Genomic DNA, 12,819 nt, shown 5'->3' on the forward strand with positions numbered 1-12,819 from the left:
TAGATTAGTTTTAAGAATTTAAAAGACTTTGATCTCACTTTTTTTTGTTATTTTTTTTTATTATTTTCAATATTGATAAGGAACAATTATTATTAAAATATTCATTACATCACTTTATAATGTCTGGTAACATTCTCATTTAATATGTTGTCCTGCTTTATACAAACATATTTTGGATTTTGTGTACCTTCCGTATAAAATGTGTATGGCAAATTAACATTACCAAGTCTGAATTGATTGACGTGTTTTAGTATATCTGGTGTTACAGGAGTAGTTATATATATGTCGCCTGTAGATTTATTAACAATACGAACAACACCTACAATAAAACAAATAATTATATTTATTATTTAGCTCTTGTTTATTATTGAGGACTACAACATAAATACATACCGAATCCAACACATTCACATAAGTTAGTATGGTTGGCTACACACAGAGCAATCACATTAGCATTTATTATATCTAAGGATTCATCTTGAGTTAATTCATCAATATTCTTTATTTGGATATTAATATTACGGATATTAATTCTGTAAATTAAATGTTATTACTATATATATATATATAAGTCATAATAATTAATACCTATAAGGGACAATGTCGTTAAAATAAATATCTGTACTTTCCAAACATTTACTGAAGTATGATGCTGTTACCAATTGTTGTCTTATGCACTTGTTAATATTTCTATAAGGGCATACATATTAAAACAATTTATGAAAGATATTTTTTTTAAGTAATACTTACGGTAGATAAGGTGCCTTAGCAAATTTATTTTTAACAGTAGACGTAAAATACCAAAGATTATATGACAAAGAAGATCTTGTACTATCGTTTATAATTTCTGAGTGCAAGTTTAAATCTTGATTGTCATTGAACTTAATCTGTACTACATCAGATGGTTTAGTTTTAGATATGAGATTATGTAAGATCTTGAGGCCTGCTCCTAAAAGTAAATAAAAATAAACCATTAAAGTATTTATTTGTTTTTTAATTTGTATTATTATTAATTTTTAATTAAGATCTAAATTTTACCTTCAACAAATCCCATGGTGTTTATAAAACATGGTATTTGATGCAAATCATTTGTTTTGGTATCATTGACTATTTTTTTAACAATTTCATTGTAAAGCGGTATATTGGTCATAACATCATTGCTCTCAAAAAAATACGATCTAAAACCATAAACTTAATAAAATAATTATTGATTACTACTTAAATAATTTTTATTGAAAGACTCATTGAATTATAAAAACTAATTAGCAATAATTAATATTACTTTAAGGGTTGCATTAAATGTGTAAAATTTGGTCCAAGCAACGGTTTATCAATTATAAATGCTGAAATACATCCAGGTATGGAAAATTCACTTTGTCCAATATCGAAGTCCAATACTAATATTTTGTCCCATTTTTTAAGGCATTTATTTATGAAATAACGCATCATTGTTGATTTTCCAGAATTTTTGTATCCAGCCAACAAAACTCTAATTGGTCCTATTATGAAACATTTTTATTTATAAATATGTAAATAAATTGTGTATGGGGTTGAATATTACAACATAGAACTAACCTAAATCAATAGGACGATCAAGAAGTTCATCACAGAAACCTCGACATTGTTCATCAATTACAAGTCTTTGATTTGACATTGGAGTTTTGCTCAAATCAAACCAACAACCTAATTGCTCTTCTAGTTCTAGTAAATGTTTAGGTGGAGTTAATCTAGTTCCATTTATGTCACACATATTAAAACCTAAAAAATCCATTGAATGATTAATACTGCTAATTTTAATTTTGACTTTCAATGTACTTGGAACATATTTATTCATAAATGTTTTCCATTTGTTGGTTTGGCTGCTCTTCTCAAGTATAACAACTGCTTTCTGTCTATTGGCCGATGTAATAGAAATCAATCCATGCAATCCTAACGAATACAATGCAGTCTTTGGAGTGTCCACGGTCATTGTGTAACCCCATGTTTCTATCTTGCCTTCCAAAACGCTGACATCAACAGTCCCGATGATGTACAAAACGTCTTCGCCGTTGAACTCGATTAACACTTTTTCGGATGAATCGGATTCATAGAATATAGGCAAAGTATCAGGTAATTGAAATATTTCTTTCATTTTAAATCCTATATAGTTCTAACTAATGATAATAACTTGGCATTGAACGAACTGAAGTATCAACTATAATAAGTATTACGTGTAATTATTAAATTATGTTCACGATCTCTGTAGTTCAAAATTTAAATTCAAAACACAATAAACAGTATACACAAAATCATCATTATAATTTGACACGCGAGACGACTCGTGCCGTAAAGTGTCAATGATATCAATTTTGTAGTTTATAGCACTTTTCTGCGATAAAAGAGATACCATTGAGGTTTTGAACCATGATCACGGTTGTAGATACTATTCAAACACAATCTCTTTTCTATGGTTTATAGTATCAACATCTAACTATGTTTATCTATATTTATTGTTTATGGCTCCGAAATCTGAAAATGTCCAAATGTAAACAATCTAATTGTTGTATGCAGAAACTACAGAAATAGCTATAAACGTGATTATTCAGATTATTGTGCGACATTTGATAAGGTACCTATTAAATACTATACACTTGTATATAGTATTTTGTATCTTATACCTATTAAGGTGTAATTTGTAAGTACTTCTGGTACTAGGTGTTCATTTTGTTCTTTTTGGTTTAATAAATTATACTATTATAGCTATACGGAAGTACGCCGACTGCTGGACAACAGATCGATATTTTATCTACATGCATAATTCATAAATACTGGACCTTCTAAGTTTTTATCTCTATTTAACACAATAACTACAGTCATAAACATGGAAAATTTACGCAATGAAGTCATTATAAAAGTTAAAGTAAGTTTTTCCATGTCATAATAATTTAAATCTCCTTATTATGAAGTATTACCATTCCAGTTAACTGTTTCTTGAAAAATATCACAGATAGGTGAAAATTTTTAAGGGAGAAATTATAGTGTATTAATGTACATGTATTGGTTCAAATTGAATATTCAAGAAGTCAAAAAATATTTATAATATATCAGTGAAACGAATCACGATAGAAAAGTCCTAGGAAATAATGTATGGATAAAAAAGCACTGTAGATGTTTTAAGCCTAAAAAGTCCATGGTAAAAAAGTCTGGTATATATTATATGTATGTATGTATGTATAACAATATTTAAAAAAAATTGCAATAATTATAATGTTAAACAGTGTTTATATTTTTAATATTACCGATATTGGTATCTACTATCTACATACAAGATTATTTATTAATTTTGTTAGATAAATTATATATAACTAATTGTAAGTTTTACTGTGAAATACATCATATTTTTATTTTACTTAATTACATGTACTGGACTTTTTATGTTGTATAACTTTTTACCATTGACTTTTTACACTTAAGACTTTTTTTTGCCTAGGAAAAAACTTTAGATTTTTTGGTGATATACCCAGTGAAACATATTGACCCATATCAAATTTAGACTGTGATACAAGTCCTTGTCTACTATTGAAGTATATCAAATTTTTCTTCAACCTCATCTTGATCTTAAAATTTTAAATTAACTAAAATCTTTTCAAAGATTATGTGTACATGATACATTTCTTTTACAATTTTTATAAAATAGGAATTCATATAATCTATTTCAAATGATAAAGCCTTTTAATAATTGAAGAATGGTAAGAGTTTTGTCTTGTAGTATTCTATAAATATAATGTTGGTAAAATATTTCAAATTGAATTGAAACAATATCATATAATTTAATTTTTATAGGAAGCAATACGAGCAAAACTCAAAGAAATGAATGCAAATAGCAGTAAGTAATAATTACTATTGGAAGATATTCATATTTTCATATTTATAAAATAATAAAATTATCAGTATTTATTCATTTACAAATCTATTTAAAAAACCCATTTTAATGTATTATATTTGGTACAAATTAACAAAATACATAATACAATTAACAGTACTATTATTATAATAAATAAGAAACATTTAGTAATATTTAAAACAAATTAAGTAAAAATATAACTTTAAATAAATATAATAATTAAACGATTGTCTAAATAAATAATAATTAACAAAAAGATAGTTATATTCCAAAATAAAACAATTTATTAAAGCAATTTTTTTTGCATTTAAAAAAGAAAATTTGAATTTTGATTGTTTTGTTATTCCTAAACACATATTTTTAGGTCTTTATTTGTATTTTTTTAATATTACTGTTTACTGTTTCACTATACAGTAATTAAAAGTATACACTTATAATTTATTATATTTATGAATATTAACTTTATCTTAGGAAAATGAGACTTTGGACAAAAACTATTTATATTCTAATACATTTTTAAAATAAATGGTGAGAAATGTCTTACTACACCAAAAATAGTCAGAGAAGAAATTTTTCATTTACCCATGACACCTAATATATTACTGACAACTACCTATATAATCTCAATTATAGAATATTAAATATAGTAATAGTCTAATGCTATGCTACATAAAATATCTCTCAAAATTTATTGAATCAGTTATAAGCTAATGGTTTTAAACATTAATTTATTTTATTTTGTAACATTAAATTATTTTTCCTATTATTAGCTTTTTACCTCTTAAGTTTTAATTTGTTAAAAAAGTATATATTATTCATAATATTTATTTATGTTTTTAGATTAGGTATTTTAAATTATTTTCTTAAATGTTTTAGGTGATGAGATAATTGATTATATTATGTTGTTAGTTACTACTAAAAAATCTAGCTCTGAGTTGGCTAAAAGTATTGATTTTGTAATGGAGAATAATACAACTGTTTTTGTGAAATGGTTGTCAACAATTATTAAAAAATTACAACAAGTAACTGTTAGTACAACAAAACAAATTGTATCAGGTAATTTAAATAACTTAGAAATAATTATTTGTTTTATGTTATGAATTTTTAATATTTTAGTTAAATTATACAACAAACAACATGATTACTATGTGTGTATAAAATACCATTCATTTTAGAATAAATTAAGTAGCAATATAAGACAACTTTTATTACTATACTGCCTAGGCATCAAACTACCACTCTACAACATTTTCCCACTTCAGTGATTTATCTACATATGTCAGTGGGGATTATCTCATTGTTGCTAAAATTACATAATAATACCATTTGTATTGTTATTAAATTCATTTTACAGTAAATCCTTGTTTAACGTGCGTTGTAGAAGTTAAAGTTCTTATGTTTTGATTAATACTGAAACTGTTTCAGTATAACATCATTTGTAATACACGTGTCAATCAAATATTTGTTATATTTATATATACAGTAAAACTTTCATGTAACAAAATTTTCTGTTTAACAAATTATTTTTGAGAACAATGGTCTTCATTGTTAATCATGTGTAAATTTATCTCTGTATAAAGAATCTGATGTTTCTATATAACGAATTAACTATTCCATAACAAACCAGTTTTTGTTAACAAAATCAATACATTTTACAAAAAAAGTACAATTTATAAAATAATAAATAGACTAATTATTTCTCAATAATAAATTAAATAGATAAATATGATAAGTATGTAATAAGATAATATGATATGTATTTGATGTTTATTTTTTAATATATTTTTTTTTATTACAATATAGAATATGGTATAATATGTCCTTATGTAAAAAAAAAATGTTTCTTTTTAACAAATTCCTCTATATTATAAATTGTTTTTGTTCCCAAGCAACTTCGTTTCATGAAAGTTTTATTGTATGTTATATATAAGTAGTTTAATTTTGTCGACTTTTTTCAGATAATACTGTTATTGTTTTTATTGTCATACCTATCATATGTAGGTACTGTTTTTATTTATCTTAGGCAATATGTACTTCGTTATCGTTTTTCATTTTATTGATGGTCAGTTCTGCTCAACAACACTTTTGCTGTTCAATGTAACATGTGCTTATTTTACTGTTAAATAGTATTTGTTAATATATTAATTAATGTGTCAACAAAATGTCTAAGTTCGCCTATGGTTGAAAATATTAAAAAAAAAATCGGAAAATTATATATATACATAATACATACATACATACATACATACATTGTTATTTATTGGCAGGAACCCATTATAATAAAGTGTATTTTAAATATGTTTTACTTTACATTTTTTTGGTTAACATTATGTTTTCCAGGATCCTATCCTGGACGTTAAACGAGGACTTACTGTATTTATATTCCAAAAGTAATAAATATACAATGACCATTGACCATACATGTAATTAAAACAAGCTTGGCTAATAAATAATTTTCAATGTATTAATAATTATAATTTTTTATCTGTTGTTATTATAGAAAAATGTTCTTAAGAAGACGTTATATCACTTTATCCACATGTGTCGTCTTTGTCTTACTAACGTACATCATAGCTAATTTGAGGTCAGTAGAAGACATTTTATGTTAGTTTTAATATTGTAGTCGATTCACCTATTATCAAACTTAATGGTAAGAATATTATCTAAGGCATCTCATATGCTTTTATTAATATTATAATTTTAAAGTGAGTTATAGCTATGTAAAATATTACAACTCTAAAATGCTCATAACTCACTTTAAAATTATAATATTAATAAAAGCATACGAGATGCTCTAGATTAGGAATGGGCAACTGAAAGTTATTAGAGAGCCAATTTTTAGAAAATTAAAATTTAGCTGGCCAGAGTATACTGAGCAAAAAAAAGGTCATTCAAAATATGCATTTTAATTTAGCATAGACGTAGCATAGAGTATAGACAATTTACTTTGAAATTGTATGATGTAATTTGAAAATGTAGCGCGGGCCAGATAAAAAAGCGGCCCACGGGCCGCCAGTTGTTCACCCCTACTCTAGATAATATTCTTATTTTTAAGTTTGATAATAGGTAAATTGATTTCAATATTAAAAGTAACAACATAAAATGTATTCTTCCAATGCAAATTTGCTATGATGTATGTTAGTAAGACAGATAAATACACGTGGTATAAATATTATAACGTCTCTTAAGCAATTAAATTATAAGAATTTATACAAAAAGTTTTCTAAAATATTGGAAATGAATGGTATTTTTAAAAAACTTTTATAGTGTTTCTGTTAATTTTAAATTTATTATTCAAATAAATCAATTCAATAAATGAGATTAAAATAAATCCTGCATACACGTACTATAGGCGAGTAAAATAATATATATATATTTTTATTGTTTCAGTATCAACTATAATGTTATTAGTTTACAATTGTTTAAATGGGTGTACTTAGATTATTTAGATATGTGGAGTGATATTAACATTATATTATTAAGTTTTTAAATTCCATTTTTTTGGTGTATGAATAGGGTCCTATTGCTTTATACAGGTTATCTGGAATTTTTCATTCTTTCTGGTCTTTGCAAATATTGTACAGTGGATAATTATGTGTTTAAGGGTTTGACTGTGTTGTTTATATTGCATGAAGGATTTATGGCAGGCTCCGTTTTTCCTATCAGATATCTATGTGTGACTTATGTAACCAATTCTGAGTCAGTTAATATGACTTTTTTTTTACAGCCTAAACTGTTGAGTTTGAGCTAGAGTTCTACTGAGTGCTTAATTTTTATTAATTTATTTTCTGTTACTTGGTTCCATTCTAAGTTCCATAACAAAATATAATATTGATCTGAATTTCTGTGAATGTTCCCTAATGATAAAGAACAGTTTTTTTGCTATTAGGATTATTAATTGAATTTCAGACTGCCTTGTCTACTTCTTCATTTTCTTTTATGTTGCAATGTCCTGAAGTCCATATAAAATGTGTATATTTGTTAGATTGTTAATTTTTATGGCTAAGGAATCGGTCCGTTCACTATTTTTTGATTAGACTAGGTACTGATTGAGTCGTAACAGATGTCGATTTTGGTATTATCTTTCTGAAGGACTGTTTGGACTCTTTTAAAAAAGGCTATGGATTCAGCTGTGTAAATGTTACTATGAATACTCAATTTAAATTGTTGAGTTGTGCTTTGATGTACAATTGAAAGTCTTATGTTGGTATGGGTTTTGGATGCGTCTGTATAGATTTGAATATTGGGATTAGTAGTAGTTTCTATATACTAATTCAGATGTATCTTTTTTTAAGTGTCATGTAGACTGGTAATAATTTCATAATTTTGTGTACTCTACAGGAGTATATGGAATAAAATGTTTATTAGTTATTAATTTAGAAATATAATAAGTATATTTGTAAAATAAGTTTGTATCAGCTTCATTCAAATAATTATAATTATTATATGTATAATAGATATGTTAAATTGAATTGAATAGAAATAATTTTTTATTTTTTCAGATAATTTTCAAACACCTGAAGAAAGTATAACGACCAATAGAAAAAATGAAAATGATAATATTTTATTATGTGAAACTAATGATATAAAGTTGGATAATACAGATGAAGTAAAAGAAGAACTTAATTTAAGTGTTGATGATAGAAATATAGAAAAATCTAATCCAGAAAGTATGATCATCCATATTTATTTATTAGGTCTTATTATTTATTTTAAACTTGACTTTATCTGGAGGTAATCTAGTTAATAGTTTATATATGAAAAGAAATTATGAGAAACAGAGTAGTAGCATATTCAGTAAATTTTTTTTGAAGGGAGGGGGTTGAAAAAAAAATTCTAACAAATTTTTTTTTTTGAATTGTGAGTGGTTTTTATTGTGGTTATACATTTTATTACTTTTTTTACAATTTGTATGACTAGAAGTAGCTTAAAACTATAAATGTATATTCATTTTTATCTTTTGGTAAATTTATCTATCTAAAATGTCATTCTTTAATTCTTTGTGCTCATTTTACCGAACGTATTAAATTAATTATAAAACATTAAAAAAAATCACAATACTACAATAGTTGTTCCATAATCAATGTAATCATAACAGACTACAGACTGACTGCATTAACATTTTAATATGAACAATATTATTATGAAAAACGCAATCGAAATTTCAAAATACACTAAGAATCTAAAATTGGGAATTGTTAGATATCGATAAAACAATTGGTGTTATTATTAAATTATCCATGGAATGTGGATTAGTGGTGACAGAGTAGTATTGTACTGTTAGTTAGATGTATGTGTCGTATACTACATGATATTTTATAGAAGTCTAATAGTTATATTTTTGATATATAATGTTAACTGTTGGGAATTTAACAAAAACAGACTACAGAGAATAAATTTTATCTGAAAATTATTTTATTTGATTTAATATTATATTCAACAACACATACTATTATTCAGCTATTATTTTACAATTTATTTTTTATTGTTTAGAGGGTGTAAAACCCCCAACCATCCTATCAATTCTGGATATGCCACTAAAACAGAGAGTGGTTAGTTGTGTCTGTGTTTTCTCGTTTGTTTTTTACAATATTTTAATTTTTAAGTGAATTATGAGCATTTTCAAATATTGATATTTTTCATACTCATAATTAATTTAAAAATTAAAATATCGTAAAATACCAATGAGAGAACCATACATAATATTCTTACCTAAAAGTTTGTTAATAGGTCAGTTCACTCTAATATCAAAACTAAAAGCACACTATTGAAACTGGTGAACAAAAATATACTATGTTGTACATGTGTCAGACACAGACAACATATGCAAGTGCGACGTCCTCATTAGATAAAGAATTGATTTAAAATTTTTTGATTGTGCTAATATGCGATATACCTCATGCCGATGTGCTATACTTTTAAGCTGTACAACGTAAAACCTTTTTTGTAGTCGTTGCTTATTATTTTCTATTTAAAAATGTATAGATAAAAAAAAATAAAAATAATATTATTATATAATACTAAAATTAAAAGCTCCTAGCCAAATCACAAATGATAAAAAATAAATTATAGTTATTAAATAACTGACTTTGTTATAAAAATTAACTTAATTATTTAATTGTACAATTGGAATTAATGAATCACATAAACTTCATTTCAGAGCATAACAATTATTTACCTGAATTAAATGTATCTAAGTCGGACAAGTGTGATGAGAATATAATATCTTCAGCATCAGACAAAGTAAAACCAAAAATATGTTTCTCATCGATAGAAGCTACTAAGACTAAACATAACATACTAATTAATAAAAAAGACATTGCTATAAAACCTATACAAAAAATCCATCCTACTATTTGTATTAATTCTGATGTATCAAAACAAAATAATATCAATCATAATGAAACAGTTGATGGTAAACGAAAGAGACCTCGAATATCTATAAACAGTGACAATGAAGATGAGAAAACTTTCATGTCTAAACTTCCTATTACTACTAATGAAACAATCAAACATATTGCAAAAGAGTTACCAAAAAAAATTAACAAAAAAACCATGTCTCAAGTTATAGTTGTTAATACTTATTCCAATGTAAGTTTCACAATTTATTTTATATATTGTTAATAGTAAATTATTATAATATTAATTGTTAAAAACCATTTTTATAGTTTTTATATATATTTTTTCAATTTGTATATAGAATAATTTCAATGAAACTAGAAAGAAACTAAATATGCATGATTTAATTGTACAACGAGTTGATCATCAGCGTGGTGCTTTGGCTTTGGATACTGCATTCAAGTACATTCAGCAACAAATTGGTGCAACAGAAAAAGAAATTGCGGTTATAAAAAAATGGAGGGATTATGCTGTAGATATGTTACGTCCCAGCAAGAATCAATAAAATTTTATTCGAGATATTTTATTAAATGTATTTTTTTAATGATAAATTATTTTTTCATTGAAAATAATTGTTTCCAACATTAGTTTAAAAGTACCTATTTGAATTTTAAAAATAGTCAATATCTTTTTTACTGTTCCAAATTAAGTAAAAACCACTTAAAAAATCTGAATTATTTGGACTAATCAATTTTATATTTATTTAGTTAAAAGTGTCCAATGTATTAGATATTTATTCTAAGTTAAGTATCAGCAAGTATTATAATATATCATTAGATTATGTTGTATACTAGTTTATCTATAATCCTTTGTAAATAATTAGTGACCTAATATTTTAAAAAGACTGAAATCTAGAAATAATATATTTTTTTAATTTAGATGTTTGCATTCATGTATGCAAGCATCTAGTTTTAAGATTGTAATTAAAATTGTTCATAGTTTATTAATTTGTAAGACTTAAATAATATTAATGAAAAAGGCATAAATAATACACTTTAGAAATTGTATAATAATAACCTACTTCCCTGATTTTTATCTAATATCAATGAAGAACTAAAGTTGATGTAGTTGCATGATTAACTATAAAATACCTACCTACACATTATTGGATTATTGTAATATTGTAGTGTACTATTTGCCAATACCTGTATTGATTTTTCAATTGTGTAATAATTTTTCCCAAAATGGTTTGAGTTAAATATTGATATCCTTTCTGTGTGCATTAATAAGCTACTGTGGTATAAAATGAGTTAAATAAATATGTTTATTAATAAATTACAATATATTATAGTCCATGGCAAAACAGCAAATTGTTCTAGATCCACTTAACATGTTTATATTATTTAATGTATATTTAACTTAATATATCAATTTATTTAATATAGGCGCAATAAAAGATATTTTCTGGGATTAAATATTTCATAAGAACTAAAATTTCAATTTTTTTTTTTTATTTAAATACGCTTTTGACAGTCTTTTCTTGCTTTTGTTACATATCTAAGTCAACAAAATATTTATACTGGATAAATTACGATGTAATACTTTTTTATGATAGCATGCCTACGACACTGTAATTCGACCACGATGTAGAGATCTTCTTTACATCGTGGATTCACTGGATTCAAACTTAACCAGTCGATTGCGGCAGCAGCAGTAAACGTTTCTTTAACTCAGCTAAACGAGTGCATATCCTAAACACGATTAAAGGTTCATACTTGAGGTCACAGATAAACAAGAATCCGAGGAGTAGCAACTTGTTGATCGACTTGATCGAGTATCATTTCCATATTATTCAGTAATGAGTAATGACGCTATGATAGCGCTGGTGCTCTGGTCAAAAGTTTATTAAGTCTAGGTAATCCTCGAACGGCTTGAACCTATAATATGTAGATTCATATGTATAATCTCTACCGTGGTACTAAACCTATAATGTAGGTAAGTATTCATAAGAATACCCGGTAAATTAGTAAACACTGTTTTTTTTTTATATTTTTAACATGCCAAAAAAATATCTATTTAAATAAAATTGAAAGTTTTTTTTTAATGCATGATATTGAAAACTTAACGTTAGGTTCACTTTAAATTAAAAATAGTTATTCAGTTGAGTTTGAGAGGAAAATTTGAATCAACATCAGAATCACGGATAATGCAATCAACAATCACTAGGTCAGAGGTGATTTTTGGTAGATAAGAGATAGCTTTTATAAAAACTAGGTACTACGAATATCTATATTTATCTATTTATTTAAATAAAATTGAACGTTTCTTGAAAGCTTTACACGATATGTTTATTTACATTACTTTATAATTACACTGTAATTTATTTATATTTATACAAGTACCTATGTCCTATTTATTAAATCGCAAATCGAGCGAAGACCCGTGAACACTAGCTAGTACCTAACTAATATCTATTTATTATATAATATCTATCTACTACAGTCTACAATAATATAATACTTGAAATTAATTTTTTTTATTACTTTAGCAAAAATTTATTTCTTACTTTAAAGTTTTTAATTTCAACCCGAAGTTTA

General features: G+C 25.2%; 2 protein-coding genes across 4 annotated transcripts; one reads left to right on the forward strand and one right to left on the reverse strand.

The window, feature by feature from the left end:
* Window positions 1-50: 50 nt before the first annotated feature.
* LOC113549029 (polynucleotide 5'-hydroxyl-kinase nol9) lies at window positions 51-2,314 on the reverse strand. Its single transcript, XM_026950171.1, has 8 exons — window positions 1,816-2,314; window positions 1,576-1,758; window positions 1,283-1,499; window positions 1,039-1,178; window positions 751-949; window positions 589-690; window positions 394-533; window positions 51-319 (listed from the first exon to the last, which is right to left on the reverse strand). Exons 1-8 carry the CDS (start codon window positions 2,129-2,131, stop codon window positions 105-107), a joined length of 1,512 nt encoding a protein of 503 aa, XP_026805972.1. The 5' UTR covers window positions 2,132-2,314; the 3' UTR covers window positions 51-104.
* Window positions 2,315-2,461: 147 nt separating this feature from the next.
* LOC113549030 lies at window positions 2,462-10,898 on the forward strand. Of its 3 annotated transcripts, none has more exons than XM_026950173.1 (7): window positions 2,462-2,608; window positions 2,740-2,899; window positions 3,823-3,865; window positions 4,760-4,939; window positions 8,386-8,553; window positions 10,044-10,474; window positions 10,584-10,898. In XM_026950173.1, exons 2-7 carry the CDS (start codon window positions 2,861-2,863, stop codon window positions 10,785-10,787), a joined length of 1,065 nt encoding a protein of 354 aa, XP_026805974.1. In that variant the 5' UTR covers window positions 2,462-2,608; window positions 2,740-2,860; the 3' UTR covers window positions 10,788-10,898. The 3 variants fall into 3 exon arrangements, with proteins under 3 accessions (XP_026805974.1, XP_026805975.1, XP_026805973.1); XM_026950172.1 differs by having other exon boundaries at window positions 2,481-2,674; XM_026950174.1 differs by lacking the exon at window positions 4,760-4,939 and having other exon boundaries at window positions 2,480-2,674.
* The last annotated feature ends 1,921 nt before the right edge of the window (window positions 10,899-12,819 follow it).

Source organism: Rhopalosiphum maidis, chromosome 1 (assembly GCF_003676215.2).
Source record: "Rhopalosiphum maidis isolate BTI-1 chromosome 1, ASM367621v3, whole genome shotgun sequence".
In the NCBI taxonomy this organism is placed as follows: domain Eukaryota; kingdom Metazoa; phylum Arthropoda; class Insecta; order Hemiptera; family Aphididae; genus Rhopalosiphum; species Rhopalosiphum maidis.